The sequence below is a fragment of the Corella eumyota genome, chromosome 4, assembly GCF_963082875.1.
Source record: "Corella eumyota chromosome 4, kaCorEumy4.1, whole genome shotgun sequence".
Lineage (NCBI taxonomy): Eukaryota > Metazoa > Chordata > Ascidiacea > Phlebobranchia > Corellidae > Corella > Corella eumyota.
Window position 1 is genome coordinate 16,635,290 of NC_137493.1, and position 25,988 is coordinate 16,661,277.

At 28.1% G+C, this 25,988-nt stretch overlaps 4 protein-coding genes across 5 annotated transcripts; 1 reads left to right on the plus strand and 3 right to left on the minus strand.

The window, feature by feature from the left end:
• Nucleotides 1–117: 117 nt before the first annotated feature.
• LOC145750069 (transmembrane protein 214-like) lies at nucleotides 118–7,393 on the minus strand. The gene is made up of 17 exons (XM_082566000.1): nucleotides 7,201–7,393; nucleotides 6,809–6,895; nucleotides 6,456–6,547; nucleotides 6,314–6,379; nucleotides 6,027–6,137; nucleotides 5,505–5,610; nucleotides 5,091–5,214; nucleotides 4,781–4,845; nucleotides 4,366–4,558; nucleotides 3,914–4,025; nucleotides 3,627–3,739; nucleotides 3,100–3,265; nucleotides 2,600–2,838; nucleotides 2,138–2,297; nucleotides 1,641–1,777; nucleotides 1,188–1,321; nucleotides 118–656 (listed from the first exon to the last, which is right to left on the minus strand). The coding sequence occupies exons 1-16, from the start codon at nucleotides 7,304–7,306 to the stop codon at nucleotides 1,189–1,191; spliced, it is 2,010 nt and encodes a 669-aa protein (XP_082422126.1). The 5' UTR covers nucleotides 7,307–7,393; the 3' UTR covers nucleotides 118–656; nucleotide 1,188.
• Nucleotides 7,394–7,584: 191 nt separating this feature from the next.
• LOC145749383 (uncharacterized) lies at nucleotides 7,585–19,765 on the minus strand. Its single transcript, XM_082565133.1, has 29 exons — nucleotides 19,636–19,765; nucleotides 19,334–19,435; nucleotides 19,009–19,049; nucleotides 18,682–18,816; nucleotides 18,444–18,531; nucleotides 18,028–18,144; nucleotides 17,699–17,787; nucleotides 17,264–17,372; nucleotides 16,782–16,957; nucleotides 16,364–16,445; nucleotides 15,823–15,998; nucleotides 15,246–15,333; nucleotides 14,551–14,739; nucleotides 14,044–14,208; nucleotides 13,580–13,637; nucleotides 13,233–13,377; nucleotides 12,795–12,890; nucleotides 12,487–12,601; nucleotides 12,005–12,114; nucleotides 11,573–11,669; nucleotides 11,247–11,418; nucleotides 10,561–10,826; nucleotides 10,049–10,094; nucleotides 9,860–9,937; nucleotides 9,502–9,628; nucleotides 9,102–9,178; nucleotides 8,853–9,018; nucleotides 8,454–8,491; nucleotides 7,585–8,229 (listed from the first exon to the last, which is right to left on the minus strand). Exons 1-29 carry the CDS (start codon nucleotides 19,654–19,656, stop codon nucleotides 8,105–8,107), a joined length of 3,294 nt encoding a protein of 1,097 aa, XP_082421259.1. The 5' UTR covers nucleotides 19,657–19,765; the 3' UTR covers nucleotides 7,585–8,104.
• Nucleotides 19,766–20,631: 866 nt separating this feature from the next.
• Nucleotides 20,632–24,473, plus strand: LOC145750577 (lysine-specific demethylase 8-like). The gene is made up of 9 exons (XM_082566647.1): nucleotides 20,632–20,809; nucleotides 20,879–20,984; nucleotides 21,246–21,398; nucleotides 21,699–21,807; nucleotides 22,220–22,360; nucleotides 22,782–22,917; nucleotides 22,986–23,140; nucleotides 23,814–23,914; nucleotides 24,113–24,473. Exons 1-9 carry the CDS (start codon nucleotides 20,650–20,652, stop codon nucleotides 24,321–24,323), a joined length of 1,272 nt encoding a protein of 423 aa, XP_082422773.1. The 5' UTR covers nucleotides 20,632–20,649; the 3' UTR covers nucleotides 24,324–24,473.
• A 147-nt stretch (nucleotides 24,474–24,620) lies between these two features.
• On the minus strand, nucleotides 24,621–25,639 carry LOC145751084 (fatty acid-binding protein, liver-like). Of its 2 annotated transcripts, XM_082567164.1 has the most exons (4): nucleotides 25,580–25,603; nucleotides 25,402–25,507; nucleotides 24,985–25,157; nucleotides 24,621–24,761 (listed from the first exon to the last, which is right to left on the minus strand). In XM_082567164.1, the coding sequence occupies exons 2-4, from the start codon at nucleotides 25,469–25,471 to the stop codon at nucleotides 24,621–24,623; spliced, it is 384 nt and encodes a 127-aa protein (XP_082423290.1). In that variant the 5' UTR covers nucleotides 25,472–25,507; nucleotides 25,580–25,603. The 2 variants fall into 2 exon arrangements, with proteins under 2 accessions (XP_082423290.1, XP_082423289.1); XM_082567163.1 differs by having other exon boundaries at nucleotides 25,402–25,639.
• Between the last annotated feature and the right edge of the window lie 349 nt (nucleotides 25,640–25,988).

A 25,988-nucleotide genomic window follows, 5' to 3' on the forward strand; every position in this document is an offset into this window, starting at 1 on the left:
TAAGTAATATGTTTTTGCCTTTTTTTAACAGAACAATTACCTTTATGTATGTGCTATTATGTCTTAGATATTCTATAATTTACCTTTATAAAAAACAAACAACAAATGTTAGTTAAAACACCGAATTATTTATTGCAAAAAATTGAACTTTTTTAAAATGAAGAATTAGTTTTAAATTTCCAAAATTTAATCAAATAAATTTATCAAAAATGATGATTTTTAACATATATGTTTTATACAATAATAGTAAAAATTTTACTTTAAATTTACGAAAAAATAATGTTGGTTCATATTTCAATATCTCTAATTGTAACTTAAATTTAAAAATTAACTGTTTGTTTAACACCAATTTCAAAACACCAATATTATTTCAAATCATAAAATTAATGTTAAACAAAAAATAAACTTTTATATAAATTTTACTCAAAGTAAAAAATTCAATTATTTTTGTAATATATATAAAGATAGTAATTCAACTTTTTTTAAATGAATTAAACACAAAAAATGTAAAAATAGAAAAGATGCAACACTAACACTTCACACTGCTGGATTATTTATATTGCATAAATATTTTTTACATTTGTTTAAGGCTGAGTTTGTAATGTTTTTTTTACATCTTTTGCATTTCTTTACATCTTTTATTCTTAATTTGAGACCTATAAAAAAAAATGAATATATTTTTTCCATATCCATTTAAAGCGATTTTTAATATTTTTATTGGGTAAGGGTGTGCTATCGAGCTTTGCGTAAAGGCCGGGCTCAAGGACGAATAAGTAAGCATTGGTGCAGCTCGAACCCTAAACCTTTAGGCTTGTAGTCCGATGCCGATCGCTTGTTATTGTAAAAAAATGATTTTGTATTAAATCTATATATAATGGAGCTTAGTAGACGATGTATATGTATGTCTAATTTAAAAGGTATATATACAAAATATATAAAACTGCTGTTTGTGGTGTGCGGGTAAATTATCAAAAATTAGTTGAGATTTGCGACCATATTACTACAGTTAAAATCCTAAATGTGGGGCAGGCAATCAGCTAGCAATAATAAAACAAAAAGCTATAAACAAAAAAGACTGAAAAAACATATAACATTATGAAAATAACCCAAACTGCCAATAAAGTCTTAATAATAAAATAAAAATCAACTAAATAATCTATAAATATACATTAAAGTTTATAACTTACCTTATTGGTCAACTGGAGCAACAGATTCAGCGATATTTTTGAACAAGATTTGAAGTTGGATGATAGTTTCATTGTACCAAGTTGTAAGAAATAATAAAGTTTCGTTTATTAATTCACCCCATGATACTTCACCCCTAGGAAATAAAAAATAAAACTTATTGTCAAGATTTTATTCGTAAGGGAATGCTGTTACAACACGTTTTTAAGCTATCCGTAAACATAAAGATTTAATTTTTGTAAGATAATGATGTAATTGATTTAAAAATAAATATATATAGTTGTGGATGATTCAATAAATAGGTACAAAATAATTAAAATGGTTATTCGTGGTGCACATGTAAATTTTTATAAACAAAACCATATTATGACAATTAAAATCCTAACTATTAAATAGGTGATTAATTAATAATACTAATACCTAATAATCAGTAATTTTAAATACATAAAACTTACATAAAAGCCTTGAATATCCACTGATACATAATATAAACACGATCAACACATCCCTTAAAGAATGGAATAATGGCTTGAATTATTTGATCGATAAAATCCAATATTTGGACGAATAAGTTCTTCAAGAAAGGGTAAACCTTAAAAAAACAACTTTTATATACATAAACATTAACACATGCTTGTGTATAAACATTATCCTTAATGTAAGAAGGCCAAATTTACAACCTTAACATAGGTAGCATTCAAAGTTATTATTTTGAATATAATCGAGATGTTATAATTGCCTTATCTTAATTTACCAATTGCTAAGTGGTCCAACAGGAACCTTTTATTATTGCCTTACTTTAGTATGCTACAAACTTCCAGCAGTTAGAATTAAACAAAGGAGATATAGCTTACTTAAAGATGCTACAACATGGCTGCAGTATAAATCAGACCTAGGACCTTAAGTACTGTGATATACAATTCCATAAAAAATAAATTTAACTTTAACTTACAGTATTATTCCAAATGGTAGTAATATATTTAAACATAGGAGATAAAGAGGTCAACAACCAGGTCCAAAACGAGTTGAACATCACATTAAATTGTTTAATGTAAGGTTTCATGAACTTTGAAGTCGATTTCCAACTCTTCTTACCATTGACTGTCAGCCATCTAAACATAAATTTATATATAATGGAGCTTAGTGGACAATATTAATGAATGGAAGTCCAATTTAAAAGCTCAAATGGTTATTTTTTTATGTAACTCTAAAAGCAGCTGGGATCTAACCCAAGACCCTATGCTTTGGCACCTAGTACTTTAACAATAATAAATGTGCAATCTAAAAATGTATAATTATATTATTTTAGTAGAGCATACAAAATTCCTAAATAAATATAGTAAGAGCTGGGATTTAACCTAAGATCTCGTGTGTTTGTGTGTCTTAACTAAAATTAACAAATTTAAAAACTTACTTAGAAGACACATTGTAGTAATACTGAGTCTTCCCACAAACATTCCAAAACATTTCAACAAATCCATTTTTTTGCAAGAAAATATAAGTTTCACTTTTAACCCATACCCCATCATGTATTCTTACATCATACAGTATAAAAGCAACCAATATTGCAGAAGTTAGGATCAGGATTTGTAGAAAAATTGATGATTTTCTTGTTGGTTGGCTGCTTGGGTTACTTAAACGTTCATTGATTGACTAAAAATTAAACAAAAAATTGTTTTTTTTTGGCTGGCATTTAAGTGTATGGGTTAAAACACTTGGCTTTAATACATAAGGTCCTAGGTTTGATCCCCACTGCTTTTATGCTGTAGCACCATTATGGAACAAATGCCAAAGACAACTCGGGACTAGATCAGGGTAACTGATGTTACTCTATGTTCAGGTTGTGAAGTTGACCTTCCCACATCAAGGATGAAAAATTGAAATAAAAATAAAAAATAATAATTGAAAACTTACTTCACATAGAGTTTTAACTTTAGAAAACTCAGGATTAGAGGTAAGTGCTGATGACTTTAATGCAGCCTCCTGATTGGTGGAACAAAATGAACGACAGGTGTCTTTAAACGAGGTTTTAGGCAGTTTAAGTTCGTTCCAATTTGCGTCAATATAAGCCAGCAAAATCCTACCAAAAAAACAAATTTTTTTATTAGTTTATAGCTAGTTAACAACAGCCATGCATATTTAACTAATAATTGTTCAATTAATTAGCCCACCCACCATGAATGGCAGTTTTTAATTTAAAGGACTACGAGTTTTACAAATATTCATTTATGTGGCCCACTTACTTTTTTTATAAATGACTTGAATAATATCAATACACTGAATCAAAAATATTTAAAAACAGTTAAATTAACATAAATGATATAGTATACTACTTTAAAATAAGGCAATAACAAAATAAAGACAATTTTTAAATCATTTTTTTTTTTATTTCTTGGTAGAAAATGTTTTTAATTTCATAATAACAATAATAATAACCATACCTGCTTGTTTTTAAATTATCCACATAAACTGATCTCCAAATATTGAAACAATGTTGGTCACTTGTGATACATTCCAAACATAAATCTCGCATTTTATTCTCAAATATTTCACTCTAAAAATATTTATTTTATAGATTTTTAAATGCATGTAAAATGAAATTTAAAAACAACAATACTATATTATAAAGACAATAATACACTTAAAACTTAATTTTAAAATAAAGTTTAGTAAAACTAGTTCTTATACAAAGATTAATTTTAAAATTGATATAAAAACACTTAAATACTTTTTCCCATTCTGTAGTCATTAGTTTTTCGAACAAAATTCTTTTATTCGAGTTTTTGTTTAACTGTAGTTGTTCAAAATGAGGATAAATATCCTTCATTCTTTGACCAACACTACAAATAAATTAAAATAAGTCAGTTTTCTGAATCGTAATAAATAAAATTGGAAAAAAATAGAATAGACAAATACCAAGTTTAAAATTAATTTTATGTACAACAACTAGCAGCTAGCCCACACTACAGTCAGTATTTTATTTGTTGTAATATGGTCGCAACTCTTAATTAATATATGCCTGAGATAATTTACCCTCGCACCACAAACAGCAGTTTTATTTATTTTAAAGGCCAATAAATTGGACATACGTACATATATTGTCCACTAAGTAACATTATATATAGATAGTATAAGGTTTAAGTACAAACAAATTTAACAAATAACCTTTTTAAAACTCACGTTTTTAAAGTAGAAGTAAGATTGTCGTTAAAACTTAATTTTGCAACTTCATAAAATTCATCAACATCCATTACCCCACTTAATAATTTAACAGTGTTGCCGTTTAATTGTGCAGTGATGGATTCAATGTAGGACATAGAGTAAGAAGCAATATTCTTGATGTGTAAAGTTGGCAACATGACAGTTAACCAAACTAAAATTTAAAATATTTTTATAACTTTTTTTTTGTACCCAATTTTGTAAGCTTTTATAATAAAAAAAACTTATCTTTTATACAACAATATTTAAACTAAATTTAAAAAAAAAAAACTGACTAAAGGTTGATAAAAAAATTTTGCGTTAATTTAAATATTAATAATTAAAAATAAGTTTATCTAGTAGCAAAATTTTCCTTTTACACTTTAATCAATTTTACCTTTAAATCCACATTTAATATCCTTTCTTCCACATTGCCCCAAAGCCCACAACAATAAAAGACATCTAAAACAATCAAGTTTAAAAATATTTAAACATTTAAAACAATTAAAAAAAAATCGAATTTCATTTAAATTTAAACCTAAAACCACATTTAAAATACTGACCTTAAAATTAAAGTTAAAAGAATTATTTTGATAACATAAGTAATAATAAAAATAAAAATTTACATTTAATAACAAATACTTTACAAAAAATATAACAAAAATATTTTTTTTACTAATATAAAAAAACACCTTTAAATGACTGACCTTTTTGGCACATTATGCATGGAGTTAATTTTATCCACAAATCCCTCCATATTTTGTGAGCAAAGATTAGGATGGAAAAAAGTTAAAGATTGAATACACAACCTATAACCCCACACTGGTATGTCTGTAAATTGGTGGATTTAGAAATTAAAAAAGGTTAAAATAATCACCCCTAGCCTAACATGTACTTAGCTTTGAAGAACTATTTCAAAGCAAAAAAAGATTTGTGTTAACTTCAAATAAGTTACAAGAAAACATATAGGCAAAAATGTAATTAAATTAAAGCGGTTTTAAAAGACAAAAAAGTATAATTTTAATGACATTCATAAAAAAATAAGCATTAGTAGAAAAATTTTTGTAATTTATTATCTTTTTATTTTATGTAAATTTTAAGTTATATTATAATATACATACCCTTGGAAGCACAATCAAGCATGGAATAAATGCAATGATTAAAAACAAGGGGAACCATTTCATCGTTGAGATCACCAAATATATTCAACAAAATTTGCCGAGTAGACTAAAAATAAAATTGATGATTATGCATTAAATTTAATCTTAGTAGAAATACCTTGAATTGCTGAGTTGGTATTTACAGAATAAAGACATAATAAAAACAAAATAAAAAATTGTCATAGTCAGCTCTAAGCTGGTGGCAAGGTATAGTGCTTAGAACTCTTCGCTTTACTACATAAAGGTCCTGGGTTAAATCCCCACTGCTTTCATGCTGCAGCACTCTTAAGTAAGACCCTAATTTCTACCAAGCCAAAAACCAATCAGCAGTTTAATATTTATACACTTACAATCAATGATATTTCAAACTGCCAAAGTCAACTCAGGACTGGGTTGGGGTAACAAATGTAATTCTATGTCTAGGTTGTAAAGTCAACCTCAAGGATAAATAAAAACAATAATAATAAAATAACAATTGTTCACCTTCTTAGCTTGAGAAAATGGAAACTCCTTCTCCTTCCCACTCACACTTAAACTATCTTCAGGACAAGCAAGATGAAGGTTAATATAAGATGAAATTTCCTTGCGCCATAACTGAAAGTTTAGTTGAGATTTAAATTTTAAACTCATTATTTACCAATCTGGAGTAATTATAAAATGTATCGTTGCTCTGTTTTTGTTCGAATGTCCATTTAAAGTTTTTAATTAAAATGACAGTTTTCTATTTAATTGTGTTATATAAATAATTTAAAAACAATATTTCTACTTACCAATTGACTGTTTGGGAAAGATTCTTTCAATTTAGAATAAACAGTTTCCAATGATAAAATTTCCTCCTAAAATAAAGATATTGTTTACAAGCCTGGCTATTCAAAAATTGCTTTATAAAAAATTATTTATAACCAAGTTTACCCCATTCAATCCTTCTTTTAATGTCATATATTTGTATTTTAACTCCACAGCTTTTTTTGGCCGTTTCTTAGCTGGTTTTACAGTTTTTGTTCCTGAAAATGTTAAATATTATCAGTTATTAGGTAAAAAAAGTTAATATATTAAACACTTTAAAACCAATTTTTAATTTAAGACATTTGTAAAAAAGTTCCCAAAAGTTTGGCAGTAGGAATCAAACTTAAAACCTAAATTTTTGTATTCTATTACTCTATATTTAGGTCATTATTTCGACCTTTACACATTAAGAATATATAACTATGTGAAAAAAAAACAATAATAAAGTGAAAAAAAAATGTTTAATTTAAAGCACCAACCTTGATTAGGAGCAACTGTATTGGAAGAATCTTTTAAAGGTTTTCCATTTGCTCCTTGAAACATCATTGATTGAATCTTATTCAATGCTGAAAAAAAATATTAACATTACAATGTATGGTATATAATGTCAAGGTGTTAATAAAAAGATGTTTTATTGTAGTGATAGAAACTGGGCAGACGATGCTAATAAAACTGTAATATTTTTACACAAAGAAATTTATTTCATAAAAATAACGATTTAGAGTTTAATAAACAAATTTTTTCTTGCGTTTTCCATATATATAAAAACGCCTACGCTTACGTTATTGCCTTAGATTACTGCTGTATTAAAATAAATTTATTCACATATGTAAAAACTTAAATTAAAAAAATAAACCTTTAAAAAACTTACGCAAATCTTCAGCTTTTAACATTTTATCTTTAACAGCTTGCTTGTCGTTCTTGGTCTTCACTTTTACATTTCCAACAACTTCCCATTTATTTTCTCCTGATGCCATTTTTCTTGATAATTGCTAATTAATTTCGTTGAAAAACACAAAAAATTTGACGAAATATTTTTCGAAATTCGTACGTGTCAAGTTTTTATAAAGTTAAAGACAATGTGACGAAAGACCAGAGTTGCCAAAAAATAAAAAGATTTAAATTAAAATATTTGAAAGTAAAATAAAATATTTGAAGTTTCTTTATTTTAAATAAATTTATTTTTAACACTTTTTAATTTCTTCTTACCTTTTGTAAAATAATAACTCTTTCTTTTAAGATGGTTTAATCAACAAAGAATACAGTTTACAGACAATAAAATTCACGAAAAGCTTAGTTTTAAATCAATTTTCACAAAATTTGTAAGACTCTAGCAGTTTAAATGATAGCACAATCAATTTGTATACATTCTAAAAGCACACAGTTGTTCAACACAATGAAAAAAATACAGAAAAAGCAACAACGAAATATGAACATTTTATAAACAGTGAATTTTGGAGTACCTATCATCAGGCTGTGTATAATTTTGTATAAAAAGATGTATAACTTAAGCACAATGCAACATAACTTAACAGTGGGTAGTTAATGATATGAAATTTAAGACAGCACCATGCTTACAATGATATAAAAAACAATTTTAAAATTTATAGTTAGCCAAGAAAGAACTTGCAAATAAATTAAATTTTACTTCAATTACAAACAAAAAAAAATTAACAATATGTAAAAACACACACTTTAGCAGTCAAAAAAGCAATGTTATATATAGGCAAAACAATATTAGCATAACACCATTTTTAAACTAGGTTTTTAAATATTTATTCATCTTCTATTTTGCTATCTTCATCAGTTATTAGATAGCTATCGTCACTTTGAAAGCTAGGTAATGTACCACTACCTTGTAGGTATATAATATCTAATCCATTAGAAGGGGCAGTAGCATCTAAAAATATTTTTTCTTTATAAGGGTTTGCTTATGGCTGAATATTAGTGTACAAGTTTTATTTTATTCTAACATTATTTTTCTGATGTAAAAATTATTAAAAGATTTTAAACTATATTTTATTTATTAAACAAGCCTAGATGTTAAAGATATTGTATACAAATTAACATTTATTCTTATTACATAACACTCTTAAAAATTGGTTAATAATTTAAGCTGTTTACCTGCTTCACTATGATCTCCACTGGCAAAAATAGAAGAACTAAAAAAAATATTAGAAGTTTTTTTTTAATATTTATATATAACAGAGCTTAGTGGACAATATATATATTTATATATAGATGTCTAATTTATAAGCCTACAAAATATATAAAAGTGCGGTTTGTAGTGCTCGGGTAAATTATTGCAAGCAAATATTAGTTGAGAGTTGCAACCATATTACAACAATTAAAACCCTGACTTTAGAGTGAGCTATAGAATAGTGGTAAGTTAGTTAGGTTATTTCCTGATGCTAAAGTAAAATTACAGTGGGAATTAAACCCAGTGCCCCAGGTAGTCAATTATGAATACTGATGCTTTACCCGAAGTGTCATGACAAAAATAAAAATACAAATTTAACCAACCTTGGGTTGTGAGCACTTGAACTAGCATCTCCAGCCTCTACTAAACTTTTTCTCTCTTCTCTCCTTTCACTTTTTTCTCTTCTCTCTTCTTCTTCTCCTTCTAATAATGAGAGAAGACTGAGATCTGGAAATGAATCAGTTCTCTCAACTTGAAAAAGTGAATTCCCTGAAAAATAAAAAAGGAAACATAAAACCAAACAAATTTGAATTTTTATGCTAAATCTATAAAAGAATATTGTTTAAACTAACCAGAAGTTGTTGATTTCAGATTTTTCTTTGGTTTTGGTGGTAAATCTGGTTTCACCTTTAAATTCTTGATTTTCTTGCTAATAAAGACATTAAAAAAATATAGTTTTAAAAATGCATACACTGTAAATACCTTGAAAACATTAAATATACAATGATTGTTATGGATCTTTATATATATTAGAGCTTGGTGAATGATTTTTTTATATGTATGTCCAATATAAAAGCCTACAAAATAAATAAAACTGCCAGTTGTGGTGTGTAAGTAATTGATCGGGGGAAAATATTAGTTAAGAGTTGCGACCATATTACAACAATCATAATTCTAACTGTAAGGCAGGCTATTGACTAGTGTTATGTAAATATTGCCAAATAAATAAACTAGGAATATTGATATATTTACCTTGCAAGTTGGAAGGTAGAAAGAGCAAGGGATAAATCACTTGCAGTAATTCCAACACTGCCACTAACACCAACAACATTATTATTATTATTGTTAGTGGAAGTAAAAGTAGAAGCTCGATATGGTTCTAAGATTAAAAAAAATATGTTTTTTTTTTATTTTTTTTATCATCAAAATTAGAAACAAATTAAGAAATTAAAATAAATAAAAATTTATCCCCAAAATCAAAAACTTTGTCATTAAAAATCAAGTAACAACCATTGATAAAGAATATAAACCACATGGCCAAACAACAAAAGTATTTATTTTGTACTTATGCATATGATGTTAAAAATAAATGACATAAATAATAAGTTACCTTCTTTCTTAAATGTAATATTTCTTATATGTGAGGGTGAAGCTTTGGATCTTGCTGTTTTGCGCTTCATATTTCCGTCTTAAACAACAAAAAAGTTCAGTACAAATATAATAGTTATAAACAACTTAAATATTTGAATGAATTTATATTTAGCGCTAAAACTACAGACAAATTGCAAGCTTTACTAACCTGATGTGCTTGGACTTAAAAATAAACTAGAAGTTGCTGGTGGTGTCTAAAAATTAAAATAGTTGTCATAAATTTAAATTTAACCTTCTACGCTTTTAACTCTATTTAATATCTCTTAAACAACATTACAAATATATTAATTTTAGCTTTTTAAAAATGACTACTAAAAAAATCCCAAAACAATGTAAATTAAAATAAAAACTTAAATCTGACCACAACAATGACCCAAGGATTTTTTTACTTTATATAAACTAAATACATTACTAAATCAATAGATACCCATAAAATATACAAAATCAAATGGACCAAATAAATCGAAAGGATCAAATAAAATAAAGATCACAAAGATTAAACCCCAACCACAATCCTCACCCATTCTGAATTAACTTAATACTTGCTATCCATTCAGTCCATTCAGTCCATTGGATTCAAGCAACCCAATTGATATATATTTAATCCTGTATATTTCATAGCTATCATCAAATTAACAAAATACTAGAACTTAAACTAACCATAGAACGAGGTTGACTGCCTGAACCAAGCACAGAACTAATCGAGTTATCAGATTTCGACGATCGCATTCGATTGGTCGGTGTAGATTGACTCGAAGACACTATATCGCCTCCTGGTGTTAGGTTTTTACGGGGGGAGCGAGCTGAGTTGATACAACTTGTAGCAGTTGCCATCGTTGTAGCCAGCTCTGATAATTGATCTTGTAAATCTTGGAAAACATGATCTCCGTTCAACCATTTTCCCTTGTCTGTATTATCCTCAATATCTGTGATATTAACAAGGACATATATTTAAAAAACATGTTAATTAAAATGGGCAAACTTAGAGCATAAAAATTTTATTTATCTTCAGAACAAGTTTAGATCTCGTCTCATCTATATCAATAGATAATAAAGCTTAGTGAATGATATATATACAAAATATGCCCAATTTATAGGCCTACAAAAGAAATAAAACTGCCATTTGTGGTGCTTGGGTAAATTTTTACTGACAAATATTAGTTGAGAGTTGCCATCATATTATAACAATTAAAATGCAAACCGTAACTGCGCTATAAGCTATCTTATTCTTACTTCTAATTGGAATCAAACCAGAGACTAAAGAGTCAGCCTTACTTATAAATTAGTTGTTACCATTAATCCAATTTATTTTTTGTAAAATAAATCTTAAAAATTCATTTATTTACTGTTTTGTTTTCTTGATTCGGATTTCCATTGTGACAAAACATTTTCAGCCTCTGATGACATCATAGAAGAACTTGATGACATTATAGGTGATTGTGATGTCAAAAGAGAGGACTGTGATGTCATAAGCTTAGAGGTGGATGGTATGTCATCCAAGTTTATTAAATCATTTGCCTTAAAATAAAAATTTGAAATTAAATTTTAAAAATTAGACAAAACTAAAAAAACTATTTTAAAATTAAATAAAATTACTTAAAATAAATTGCAATTAAAATTTAGTAAATGTTAAATAAAATGATATAAAAATATAAATTATTAATTAACTTACAAAATTTTGTCTAGGTTGATTTACTCCAAGATATTGTAATAAAGATGAAGATTGACCAAGGCTCGATAAATCCAAGTTAGTGTTTATTGGTAATGGTCTAAAAAAAAAATTTAAATTAAATAAAAGTATATTTTAGATTGTACTACATGAATATAATGGAGTTTAGCGTAAGATCTATGTGTATACCTTATTTAAAAGGCTTTAAAAATTAAAAAAATGCCATGAAAATTGTGCAGGTAAATTACCAATTAAATATATATTAGTTGAGACCTTATTACTACAACTAAAATACAGCTCATAAGGCGGGGTATTGGCTAGTGTAATATAAAAAGTAAAAATTTAAGATTAAAAAGTTATAAAGAATTATTATGTAGATTTATTTACGAAATTATTTTGAATTATTTAAAATTATGTAAAGAATTATTTACAAACCTTTTTTTAATCTTTTTGTTAGATTTTAGTTGAGTTTGTTGTTTATTATTATTAGATCTTGGTGAGTGGATATTAGCTGGAGATCTTCGTGAAGTATGTGTCCGAACATACTAAAAATATTAATCATAAATTGGTACTTAATATTAAAACATCTATAAATAATAATAAGGCTTAGTGGACGATATTATTATGTATGTCCCATTTATAGGCCTACAAAATAAAAATAAAGCTGCCATTTGTAGTGCATGGGTGAAATATTGCAGGCAAATTTTAGTTAAAAGCAACCATATTACGACAATGAAAATTGGCCAGTAGGACAGGCCATCGACTTATATTCAAATATTGACACTTTTTAACTACCCAAATATGGGTTAATTTTTGTAATCTTAAAATGTAAAAAAAATATCTAAAACTTGGTGTTGTTGAATTTAGATAAAAAAAAGCAAATTTTTAATATTTTAGAAGACTTGGTATGTTTTTACCTTCGTTTTTATTCCAACTTTCCCAATTCTTCTTATAGAATAATTTCTAGATCTCTCTTTTCCCCAATAAACACTTTCATGGTTGGAAGTTAGTGGTGTGCTACCCCATGCTTTACTATAGGAAAAAATGAGTTGTAAAATAAAAAATAAATAGTTTGAAACCTAATGGAAAAAAGGTAATAAAAAAAATTAAGAGAATGTATAAAATGGAATTTAAAAAACAACGTTTACGTAAAAATTTTGAAACAAAAAACTGAACAAAGCTTAATTTAATCCTAAAAAATCAAAAATTTCAGGTCACTTTATACTTTGTATGTAGGTTGGATGTCCCGTATAAATGAAAACTTTCTGTTGGGCTTGTAACCCGATTTGAAGATAAAGCATCAATATCGTTGTCACCTGACCTAAAATTTTAAAAAATAATAAGTTCATAAAACTGTGTCAAAACATTGTAACAGACATTCAATGTTTTAAAAATCTATGACAAAAATAGGCCTAGAACAAGGTGCTAAAAACAAATTAAATTCCTGCTATGCCAGCACTCAATCAGCAGCATAATTTCTAAGCAATTATAATGTATAATATCCCAAACTACTACTGAAGGCAACTAATGACTGGGTCGGGGTAATTATGTCACCCTATGTTTAAGACCTTCCCACATTAAGGATAAATAAATATATACAAAAAAATGTGTCAAAATTAAATTATAAAAGATTTTAAGAATAATTAATCTTAAAAAAATCTACATTGTTTCTTCATCGACATCATTCTCCTCATTTCGTTCCTCCCCAATTCTCTCACTTCCTCCTACTCTCTCCTCTCCTTCCTCCTGAGGAGCAATATCACCGATAGATTCTGATTCTTCTTCTAATTCCCATTCACTTAAATCATCTAAAACAAAGATTTTTTTATCACATATATTTCTTTCATTTTTGGAAAAAAGATTGTACATTGTCTAGGTTGTAAAGAAATAAAAATTGGTATTTTTTAAAATATGAAATTAATTCTGTCTTTATTCCCTTTAAATTAACATAATATTTAATGTATTGTTTTTACTTTCTTGAATGTGTAAAAAAAACAAATAACGAATTACCAAAGTCAGTTGCTGTTGAACTTTCATTTTTGTCCTCGACCGTTTCAACTACTGCTACCTAAAAAAGCAGTGCGGTTTAGTGATCAGAACACTTGACTTCACTACATAAGGTTCTGGGTTCAATCCCCACTAATCTTATGCTGTAGCACCTTTAAGTAAGGCACTTTAAACGGTATAAACTACCGCTAAGCCAATACTTAATCAGCAGTTTATTTATTGGGTAATTTTTTTAATAAAATTCTAAACTGCCATTGTCATTAAAAGACTTGGCCAGGAAAGAACAAATGTTGTTCTATATTCAGGCCATAAAACCAACCTTTTGATATTATAAATAAATAAACATATTAAAATAATTTTTTTATATGAAAAATCATTTTCCATTTTTAACTAAAACTGTCATATTCTAAAAATTATAATATTTTTCATGTCATTAAAATTTTTTTTTTTGACAAAATTTCCGTTACCACTGAATGAGATGAGAGTTCCTCTTCTTCATTTTGCTCCTCATCAGAAAGAGTAAGATCCTCTTCTTCTTCCTCCTCTTCTTCACTGATCTCGTTCATGTCGTCATCGACAACGTCATGCTCATTAGCATGCGACGAACCCTGGCCACCAGAGATCACTATAACCTAAGTTACCAAAATTTTAGTCAGAATTTTCAAAAAAAAGTTAGTTAGTGTGGTATACTGATCATGGCATTAGATAAGGAGCCAAAGGTTTTAGGTTCGATTCCCACCAATGCCACTTTTTTCGTCCTTGGGTCAAGGATTTAAAAATGGCTTAAACTTTACAACTAAACACCCTTTCCAACAAAAATATAAAACCTATTACCTTAAGGTAAAATAAAATTTAAAAATTGCTAAAAATTCAACTTTTTTATCATTATACCTAAAAAAAAGTCATACAATTTAGTATTTAAATTTTTCAAAATACATTTATTAACTTAATTATTCAACAAATGTTTCAATTACTTCTTGTTTTCTTCTTGTTTCTTTGTGAGCTTTAAAAGTGGAGTTATTTCGATTTGATCTCGAACATTCGATCGAAAGTCGATCTTTAAGATTTCTGATTTGTTCGGAATACTGTGAGTTTTGTTGTTCTATATGGGAGATGTACCACAACTGGTCCCGACATTTTTGGTAAAATGTGGGCGCTCTTACCTGAAAATGGTGGAATTTTATTAAGAATAAAATGCTAGGGCTTATAAAATGGTTAGTATTAAAATTTAAAAACTCATGATTTAAAAATTAAACTTTCAATTTTATAAAAAAATAATACTGCGGATTTTAATAAATAACAATTAATTAATTGAAAAAATTTATATATTTTTTTTGTATATCTTTATCCTCGATGTAAAAAAGTCGAATGCACAACTTAAACATAGAGTAACAACAGTTACTCCGACCCAGTCTCGAGTTGCCTGTGGCAGTTTGGGATATTATAGATTATAATTGCCCGATAATTAAGCTGCTGATTAAGTGTTGGCTCAGCAGGAGTTCATACCGGTTATAGCACCTTACTCAAGGGCGCTACAGCAATATTATACAAATTAAGAACTAAAATCTATCCCGACATAAGTTAATAAAACATAGGCTTATATTCATTTTGGCTTAAAAATTAAATGATAAAACTTTAACAATTTTTTTAAATTTATCATTTAGTTTACCTGGAATTTAAGTATAAGAGTGTCTGTATTAGAGTCCAGGTAACCTTCCTGGGTTAATAAATCTAATCGGAAAAATCGATTGTAACCCCTTAAAAAAATAATAAATTTATTAAATTTTATTTTAATAGCATCCCAAATTATTCTGTAATATAATAGGCCTACTAAATTTTAAATTGGGTTAATTGTTTCAATAATCTTTGATTTTAATTGATTTCTATCAATTAATATCTGTTACAAATTTAAACAAAAATCAATAATTAATAATTTAAACTAAACATAAAAAAATACTTTTTTAAAACTAAATTTCAAAATTTTTTTTAAAACTAAATTTCAAAATAGTTCAAAAAATAAAAAAATTTTTTTTTTTTTAAAACTATAATAACTAGTCAATAACGTGTCCTTTGGCTTGGATTTTAATTGTTGTAACATGCTTTATATTTTTTTCAACTAATATTTGCCCTCAATAATTTACCCACACACCACAAACAGCAGTTTTTTTTATTTTAAGACCTATATATTGTACATATATATACATATTCTGTACACTAAGCTTCATTTTATATAGATACCAACTTACCAGCATTCCCCCACATCAAATTCACTTGCAAATTCCCTCACAATATTCTTAGTTGGATCGTTACTAGCAAGATGAACCATCTCAATTCTATATTCGTATTTTGAAGTTTCACTTAAACCAGCAGATAGTTCAAGAAATACTGATAAATAATCACCACGTAATACTCCGTTACCATCCTAAAGTATTTATTTATATTTTAATTTATCCTCAATGTGAGAAGGGTAACTTAACATCTTAAATAGACTTATATTTGTTATTGTAGCACAATTTTAAAGTAACTTTAATTGTTTGGTGTATTTTGATTTATTCTTAATAGTCTACATAAAAGCTAAGACTAATTTGATATTTTAAACCAGTTAAACTAAAAAAAAGCTTAGCTCAATTTTATATTAAAATTGCTTTGGTATATTTTAAATTATTTTTATAATAAAAAAGGAGGCCCAATAGTCTATATGCTAAGTTTAATTTGATATGTTAAACAACTTAAGATATAAAGTTAACAAGCAAAAGATTTTACAAATATTTAACTTATTTGACTTACTGGATAGATCTTGAGCCTCCAGCTTAATCCAGAAACATTCAAAGGTTTTGAATAAATTGGGTCGGCACTTTGCTGAAGTTGGCTGAAAAATATAGTAAAAACTTGATTTAAAATTAAAATCTAAAAGTCAAAGAAAAAAGATAATAATGGAGGTAGAAATAAAAAAAAAACTAATACCTTGATTTCAATAAAAAAAATAAAAACAATTGCTTTCATTAAATTAAATGTTATAAAAACCCTTTTAAATTAAGACTATATAATAAATCTAACATCACAAACTGTCAAAATTAACTTGAGACTGGGTCAGAGTTACAAATGTTACTCTATGTTTAAACCTTAGTCGACTTTTCCACACCGAGGATAAATAAATATATAAAAAGATGCTTTAAATTGTTGGTTTAAAAAAGTATTTACAAACCTAAATTTCCTTAGTGTAAAGGTTGTGGAATCATATATGGGAACTAGTTCACTTGTGAAGTCTGGAGGAACAGATGCAGTTACAAATGAAGCCATCGGTTTCTTGTGAACAGCTTTAAACATTTCCATTATTTCAGTTGATCGTCCGATTAACTCACTTTTTGTACATGTTGCCATCTGTGTTAAATTTAAAATATATATGACTTTTTTGTTCTGTTTTTTTTACATTTGCATAATATATATATATACATAATCGAGCTTAGAGAATAATATAAAATATTTATATAGGTTTTAGGTATGTATAATTTTAGGATCTACAATATGAATAAAACTACAGTTTAGGATGCCCGAGTAAATATAAATTAAAAGTTGTTATGACAATTTCAGTCCCGACTGTAGGGCGGGATATCGACTGTTTAGCCTATTCAATTTTTTTTAGTTCTTAATTTCATTTTAAAAAGAAATCAAAGATAAATTCCAAACCTGTCTTTCCACTTCTTTAAGAACTGTATCCAACATTTCAGTTTCTTGGGTAAGTTGATTTTTTTGACCCATCAAAGTCACTAATTTACTCTTTAACTGAGCATCAAGTCTAAATCAAAATATGAATAGTAAATTTAACAATTACATTGAATTAGAATTTAATTTATACAAAATTTTAAAGTGTCCTTAAGTAACAATTATATGACTATGTAACAGATATTTTAACACACTTTTAAGCATTTGTTTTATCTTTAAGCCTTGAAGTATTTTAATAAGTATTTATATATTATTTCTTTATTATTTTTTATATAGGCTACTTTGGATCAAGTTTAATCCAACTGCATATAAAGTATTAGTGTGGCAAACTTAAATTACTCAGACTAAGTTAAAGTAATTAAACAAAATTTAATAAAGCTGTTAAAGAAATGTTCTTACCTAGCTATCATCATCTCAACAGCATTTCTTATCTCCCGCACTCTCTCATCTTTGGCTGACATTACACTTTCTACATTTCTCTCAACATCCTAATAATATAAACAATTTTACAACATCATCTACATATAACAAAGCTTAGTGGACATGTCTAATTTATAGATTATAGATATACAAAATAAATAAAACTGCCATTTGTGGTGCACAATTACGTAATGACAAGCAAATATTAGTTAAGGGTTGTGGCAATATTGTGAAAATTAAAATCCTAATTGTAGGGCATGGTATGAACTAGTTGTGAATTGCATATATATACTACTATAATGTTTCACCTGTACTAATGATATAAGCTCCATCAACCTTCTTCTGATTGCATTTTCCTCATCTGTTATTTGAACAATATGTTGTTCGTAAACTTCATCTAACGGTTTAAAAGTATGACCACCATGCTATAAAATACAAACTTGGTTATAATAGCATTACAGTTATATATAAAATCAAATATTAAAACTTTTTAGATTATTATTTGTTATAAAGTTTATAATCTTAATCTTATTAAATGATTAAAGAAACTGTTTTTGCTTAAGTTTTTAATAATCTCATGTGATGGTTATGGATTGGCTTTAACAAGTAGCTTAACAACAATAATGTAAGTCAGAATAATTAATTTAAAAACCATGGAACACAAAATTATAAAAATAAACATTATTGGAAATAAGTTCTTATTTTTTAAATTTAATTAACTTACAGTTCCACCCCACAGAGCACATTGATGACAAATGCAAAGTTGGCATGTCCAACAAAATACACTCAACTTTTCCTGGTGGATTTCACAACTAAAAAAAAGAAGATATTAAATTACAAATTTCAAAACAAAAACTAACATAACATCTAGTAAAATTTTATGCAAAAATAGTAAACAATAACATAGCACTTCTCCAATATATATAGATTTTAGTCAAAACTAAAAAATAATGGCAACTCACGAATCCGTTTTCTCCGCCCCAGTTTGAGACACTGTTGAAGAATTTGATCTTGACGGGATTCTTAAAGTGTCAAGTTGTTGGGTCAACTCTTCCGCCCACCTACAATTCACCAGCTCATTGATTTGCAGAGAAGCCCTAAAAAAATTACAAAATCACAACTAAAACATAAAGCTTTTAAATAAGATTCAAATCAGTTTTAAGTTGTGTAAGTTGACAATTTAATAATATTCTCATATTTATTTTTTATTGCAGCTATTTTAATTCATTCTTGTTTAAAACTTGAGTTTAATGTATCAACTTCACCAATATAAAAAATAAATATCAAACCTGCAATGTGGACATTGTTGCCTTTGTTCCGTTAACCATCTCTAAAAAATAACAGTTTTTAAATTAAACAAAATTTTATTATTTTAGATATAAGTGTAGTTTTAAAACAAATCTGAAAAACTTTAAAACCTAAAAATGAATTTTAAAGTTGTCCCAATCATTTATAAAAAACAATATTAACAAAAAAACACTAGTGTTTATATAAGCAATCTGTAAATAAAACACAAAACATTACACATATAGCTGTATAGGCCTATACATAAAATCAATTTTACCAAAGCCAGAAGTAAATTTAAAACTAAAATTAACCAAATATATATCTTACCCTTATACATAAATAACAGCAGAGTTTGGAGCAATGTGGACACAACCTTGCATCACGAACTTTACTCATACAAATAAAACATCTGAACACTTCTACCATTCTCTGTTAAAAAAACGTTAAAAATAAAGTTTTTTTGTTATTTTTAAATGTTTAAAGAAAAACAAAACTAAACAGTTAATATAGGCTACCATTTTAAATATTAACTTTAATTATTATAACAAGTTTTTTTATTGTAAAATAAAGAATAATTATATGCAAAGTTTAAATGCATATTTAACGTAATAATTTAATATCTTTCTTACCTCAACTTGATTATCCGCCATTTTAAAAACCAGTACAAAGTTTAAAATATTTCTGTTAACTATAAGTTGTATAAATATAGCTTTAACGCGTTTTTGTATTCAAATATTGAGCCGCGTTTTTTAAAAGCTTTCTTAGCAACAAATTCCTTTTAAATATTTAGATCAAATTTCGTTAAAAAAACACAGACTGAAGTTGTAACCGAAATATGTTTCAAACAGGAGTCGTTGAGAAGAATTTTACAAATTTTCTTGGTAATTGAATTACATAACAATTTAGTGTTTGTAGAAATAACATTATTATATAACAAAATATAATTAATTAAGAGTTTATTGTTTTAATATACAGCGCTGTCATGTCATTATAAATAGTTGAGAACTGAGGTTTTACGTTCGATTCCCACTGCTGGCAGAATCATGTAAAGTAATGTTAAAATTTATTAATATAATTATAAACAAATACATTTTACCTTACAAAAATCTATAACAATTTTTAAATATAAATTACAAAAGCTTAATTTGTAATAAGCGCTAGGTCATAAATCAGCTTTAAATTCGACGTCATTTTTGTCCCAAATTTAAATTACAATTTTAGGGTCAAAGAGGCCACGTCACAATATGCGATTTTCTCTAACAATAAAAACACTAATACGTCATTGTCGCCTCAAACCCGGATCCAATATTTAAGTTGAGAATTTATTCAAATAGAGAGAAATGAGTAAAAAGTCGACGTTGTGAATTGTGACTGGCTGAAGCGAACAATGGTGTTGTTGATTTTTGTAAGTAACCCTTCAGAAATAAACCGGTCGAAAATTTCATTTATAACTTAATATAAGTGCCTGTAAAGATATGTAATAGTTCAGTTAATATTTTAAAACCAAAAATCGGCAAATATTAAGGAAAAATAGAAATTATGATATTTATATAATAGAGAAAATACTTTAAGTCGCAAAATTTTTACTCGCATTTCCTAAAAAAAAGTTGTGTATACAGGTTTAATTAAGTGGTAAGAATAGAATGTCGAACCTTTTGATTCGAGTATTAAGCTTTTGTGTTGTTTGTATATTGGTTAACGGGGATATTTTGTTCCCGAAAGACACATCAACAGATTTTGTTTTTCCACCTAAATCAAGAAGATCTTCGGCCGGAATCCCCGATGGTCATTTAAGACCGCTTGGTAAGTGGGTTTCGAGTTCGAATCCTTTTAAAAGCATGCTTTTTATTAATTAATTTAATAATTAACCAGGCTGGCAACGAATGCCGGATGGAAAAGCAACCGAAGTTTCAATCATTCCTGATCCAAAAACTTTCTGGGAGACCAACGTTAAAGATAAGAAACCTCTTGTTATAAGGTAATTACTGATTAATACAACAACACAACGCAATAATATAATCTTTATAGAATGGGACATAGTGGCCTAACCTGTATGCGCAATTTTTAGGAATACGAAATAAAAAAAACTGTCATTTATGAGTGCGGGTAAATTATCGCGGGCAAATATTTGTAGAGAATTGCAACCATGTTAGGACAATTATAACCCCGGCTGTAGTGTGGGTTATCGTCTAGTACAGAAAATAGACAAGGTTAATTAAACACAAACATTTTAATACAGAGAAGGAATCAACAAAACTTCGAATTGTTTTTCACTTTGGGACGACAAATATTTGAAAACGACATTCGGGCATATCAACGTTGAAGTAACCACCAAGAAACCGGGCAAAGTGGTTCATCCTCATGTTATGACGTTCAAGCGATTTCTCTTGAGGTAAAAGCTATCACTATATTGTTTATAATTCAATACGCGAGGTCATGGGTTCGATACTCACAGCTCTCATGCTGTAGTGCCTTAAGTAAGTTGGTATAAACGGTATGAACTGCTGAGCCAGCACTTAATCAGCAGCTTAATTATCGGGCAATTATAATCAATAATATCCCAAACTGCCACAAGCAACTTGAGACTGGGTCGGGGTAACAAATGTTACTCTATGTTTGGGTTGTAAAGTTGCCCTTCCCATATCGAGGACAAATAAATATTAAAAAAACAAATAAACAATATTACATACAGATACAACTTGGAAGATTGGTATCTTATAAGCCCAGTACCTGATCAGATGTTGCCAGATATCCCAGCTGTTAGTTGTTTATTATGTGGAACATTTAAGAAGCATGCACAAGTAATACTTAACTTAAATATATAAACTTTACAGAAAAACCGTAGTTTTTTTCCTTTTAGACGTAATACATTTATTGTGACGTAATATTTTTATCGTGACGTAATATTATAAACGTAATATTTTTTTGTGACGTAATTTTTATTTCCTGACATAATATTTATTCCTGACGTAATATTTTTATTGTGACATAATATTTATTCCTGATGTAATATTTTTTCTGTGACGTAATATTTATTTACGTAATATTTTTATTATGGCGTCATATTTTTATTGTGACGTAATTTTTATTGTGACGTAGTATTTTTTCTGTGAGTAGTATTATTTCCTAACGTAATATTTTTATTGTAACGTAAGATTATTGGCGTGATTTTTTATTGTGACGTCATAAATATTTTATCGATATTTGTCGTAGGAAGCTGAGATGTGGATGAGTAGCGGGGGCACGAGTTCGAATCTCCACTACGACCCTGATCATAACATGCATTGTTTGCTATCTGGTCGCAAGGATTTTATTTTAATTGATCCCAAGTTTAAAGATAGGTTGGAGATGGAGGTAAAATTTAAAATTATTAAGTTAAAAATAATTGTAAATTTTCATGTTTGATTTTATTTATTTTTCGGTTCCTTCATTTTTCATTCCACCATTTTCCATTCCATCATCTTCCGTTTCATCATTTTCCATTCCATCTTCTACCGTTTTTTTATTTTCTATTTTTACATATTCCGTTCCATCATTTCCCGTTCCTTTATGTCTCATTTCATCATTTTCCATTCCTTCATTTTTTTTTCTTCATTTTTCGTTCTTTCCTTTTCTGGTTCCTTTTTTTTCGGATTCTTTCAAATATTTGTTCCATCATTTTCCGTTCCTTCATATTTTTCGTTAAATTATTTTTTAATTCTTTAATTTCCACGCCCTTATATAATTTTAAAAGAGATTGTAAAATATATTTCTAAGTATTGTAAAAATATTTTAGGTCGACAAGGACCTGGGTAGTGGATTCTCCAGAATAGATTCTGAGATGGTAAATATGTACGAGCACCCTAAGGTTGGGAAAACTAACTGGAGATGGACAACGTTGTGGCCCGGAGATTGCATCTTTATCCCCGCAGGTAAATAAAAGAACGAATAAGTGTGAAAATAAATCATTATTTTTTTTTGATAAAAATTTTTTTTAAAGGTCACTTGCATCAAGTTCGGTCGTACGGTCGCAGCCTCTCTGTTACCACCTTGTGGACACCAACACGTGAGTTTAACGACACTGGGTGCGCTACAACGGACGTGAAAGCTCATGTTCCACTAAGCGATATTGATTTTGTGTGGAAACTTTACGATGTAAGTACGCTGGAGTAACTTGTAAACTTTTTATGGAACATCCGCGCTCACTAAAGTGTAAATAGTAATAAATTATAGGCATTAAAATGTCGTACATTTGACTTTTAATATTAAGTCAAAAACATTGTGTTTTTTAGTATTTTTGTTTCTAATGTTAAAAAATCTATCTAAGAGCCTAAACTTGAAGTAACATAAGTTACCCCGACCCTGTCTCAGAATTTCTTTATCAGTTTGGGATATTGTTAGATTATATTTGTGTGATCACTACACCGTTGATCAAGTTCTGGGTCAGCTGAAGTTTAGGTTTATGGCACCTTACTAATAAAAATACAGCATAATCTGGTAGTGTGGCGAGGCGGTCATGGCGTTGGAATATAAGCCGAAAGGTTTCGGGTTCGAGGCGCACCAACGTCACACTATTGGCCCTTGAGCCTGGTGTTTGCAGATAGCTTAAAAACACGTCATAACAGCACACCCTTCCCCAATAAAAAAATATAAAACCTATCACCTTAAGGTGATATGGAAAAAAATACAGCATGACAGCAATGGGACCCAAACCAAGGACTTTATGTTGTGAAGCCAAAAGTTTCTACAGAACGCCGTCGGCTAAGACTTTAAAAACTACCCAAAATGCCTTTTAGTACTTCTAATACAAAATTGTTAATATAAACAGGGCGAACGACTTATTAATACAGACAACTACGACGATCCGGAAGTTCTACGTCACCATCTACTTTGTTTGTTGCGTGACGAAACCAGGTTGCCAAGGGAACGGTAAAAACATTAAACTTTTAATACAATTTTTTAATCTTCCGAGTAAAATTTTTTTGTTAAGTTTTTTGTAAATTCTGTTGTTCAAATTTTTAAATTAGTTGTACTTTAAAAAAGTTTTTTGTACTTTACGTTTTTTTTGAGAACCGTAAAGTACAAGTGATTTAAAGTTTTTAAATGTTAAGTTTTTTATTGTTCTAGTTATTTCCGTTATTGGGAGAAAGCCCGGAACGAAGTCTCGAGAAAGAAAAATCAAACTCCGCATGCGGCGTTCCGACAACTCGACCTCAAGAAGAAAAACTACTTGAGTTTGAAAGACATCCTCAAGTTGCCTACTCAAGTGCTCAAAAGAACAGCAGAGATTTACACTCGGCCTCAACCTGAGGAAGACCCGTTAAAGGACGAGTTATAGTGACGTCATTGTGTCTATTACGTCACTGTAATTGTGATGTCACTATTATGTAGCAAACGAACTAAAGTGTAGCCTTTTGTTTAAGTCAAAATTTTTGCGAATTTTTTTTGGAAATGTATTTTAGCGAAATTTTGAAGTTTATTGCATTAAAATTAAAAAGACAAAAAAAAAATCAAATTTTGTAATATTTAAATAATTTTATTTCTGATTTAACAGCAAATTTAATTTTTTGTACAAGTTGTTTTTAACGAATTGTTTTAAAATCGAATCAAAAAATTTTTTGAAGTTTTTTCCATTTTACAATTTCTTGGAGAAACGCGTCATGGTGTGACCCTTAAACGTAATCGTTTCCTTCAATTCGCCTCCAACAATCTCCATCAACATCAAATATTTATCTCCTTTGCAACTGATCTTTCCGTCGTTGAATGTCACATTAACCTAGCATGTAAAATAAGAGTTAATTCAATGATTTTTAGAGTTTTTTGGGTGATTTTTAAAGCCTTTTGTTGAATTTAAAAGTCAAGATGGTAATTGTATAAAACAACAAGTTTTAAATAGTTTTTTTAATTAATTTTTTTTTTTAATAGTTTTTTAACTTTAAATTCACGATAATTCCTAAAAATATTAACGCAAGTTTGACCTTGAAAAACTAATATCTGACCTTGACTCTGTCGCCCTTGAGCGTGTCGACCTCACAGTCTTGTCCGAGGGTGATTTTGTTGGTTTGTGTCCCGTGGGGGCGCACCCTAGTGACCTCAAAAGTGTCCCCGTCTCTCTTGACGTCGATGGTCACTTTGGCGTTTTTCGCTTTCTCGATATATTCCTCGGGAACTCCTACAAATATTTAAAAAAATTAAAAATATATTTTTATCAAAGTAATATAACAAACTACCTCATTTTTTATAGGTTTTTTGCCTAAAATACACAATACAATTTTATCAAAACATTTTTTTAATTAGTTATATTTCAGAGCAGCACATAAGGGCTTTATATTATAAAGAAAACAAACGCTGTAACTTAAAAAAGTTTTAACATATTTGCAGTTAAAACCTTTATTAAATCAAGTAATTTAACTTACCAATGCCTGTCATAAATGGCTCCAAATTCTCTCGTCTGACTACTTCGAATTTTCCGACAAAGTTATCCATTTTGTTTGTAGGTTAGCTTTTCTTTCACGACAAAGTCTAACAAAATAAATCAAATATTTAAATTCCAAACTTGATGTAGTTATAAACTTCTTGCTAAGTTTTACTTACCTTAAAGGTAGTTCTCTTTAGCTATCTTGAAAGGTGACTTTTCCAGCATTCAAACCTTCTTTTATAACAAACTTTCCCTTTTTTCCTAACTTTTAAATTTCGAAAAAAACTTGATACACACCCCTGATCACGTGATGCTACCACGTGACCCAAATGGAATATTCCATACTAAACCTTTGGTGAACCTAGTCACGTGATGGGGTGAACGTTCTAAATATCGTTACTCACTTAAACCTAAGTGCTGTATGTAGGTAAATAGTATTACATGATATTTTGTAATAACTTATAATACTACTTCTATTTGCTAATAATTCAATAGTAAAAAAGTGCCCGAGTTTTTGCTGTTTAAGCATTTTAAAGTAACTTAACTAGTAAAAAATTATCAAAAATACAAAAATATATGATTTTT

Excerpts from the sequence above, each read along its gene's own strand:
- LOC145750069 (XM_082566000.1), bottom strand. The coding sequence starts at position 7,306 with ATGGCATCAGGAGAAAATAAATGGGAAGTTGTTGGAAATGTAAAAGTG. Across the intron at positions 5,611-6,026 it reads CATTTTCTCAAGCTAAGAAG|TCTACTCGGCAAATTTTGTT; the intron begins GTGAACAATTGT and ends TTTTATTTTTAG. Across the intron at positions 2,298-2,599 it reads TACTACAATGTGTCTTCTAA|ATGGCTGACAGTCAATGGTA; the intron begins GTAAGTTTTTAA and ends ATTTATGTTTAG.
- LOC145749383 (XM_082565133.1), bottom strand. The coding sequence starts at position 19,656 with ATGGCGGATAATCAAGTTGAG. Across the intron at positions 19,050-19,333 it reads GCTGTTATTTATGTATAAGG|AGATGGTTAACGGAACAAAG; the intron begins GTAAGATATATA and ends GTTATTTTTTAG. Across the intron at positions 17,788-18,027 it reads AGCTTATATCATTAGTACAG|GATGTTGAGAGAAATGTAGA; the intron begins GTGAAACATTAT and ends TTATATTATTAG.
- LOC145750577 (XM_082566647.1), top strand. The coding sequence starts at position 20,650 with ATGTCGAACCTTTTGATTCGAGTATTAAGCTTTTGTGTTGTTTGTATA. Across the intron at positions 21,808-22,219 it reads CATTTAAGAAGCATGCACAA|GAAGCTGAGATGTGGATGAG; the intron begins GTAATACTTAAC and ends TATTTGTCGTAG. Across the intron at positions 23,141-23,813 it reads TTGTGTGGAAACTTTACGAT|GGCGAACGACTTATTAATAC; the intron begins GTAAGTACGCTG and ends TAATATAAACAG.
- LOC145751084 (XM_082567163.1), bottom strand. The coding sequence starts at position 25,471 with ATGGATAACTTTGTCGGAAAATTCGAAGTAGTCAGACGAGAGAATTTG. Across the intron at positions 25,158-25,401 it reads GCCATTTATGACAGGCATTG|GAGTTCCCGAGGAATATATC; the intron begins GTAAGTTAAATT and ends AAATATTTGTAG. Across the intron at positions 24,762-24,984 it reads TCAAGGGCGACAGAGTCAAG|GTTAATGTGACATTCAACGA; the intron begins GTCAGATATTAG and ends TTTACATGCTAG.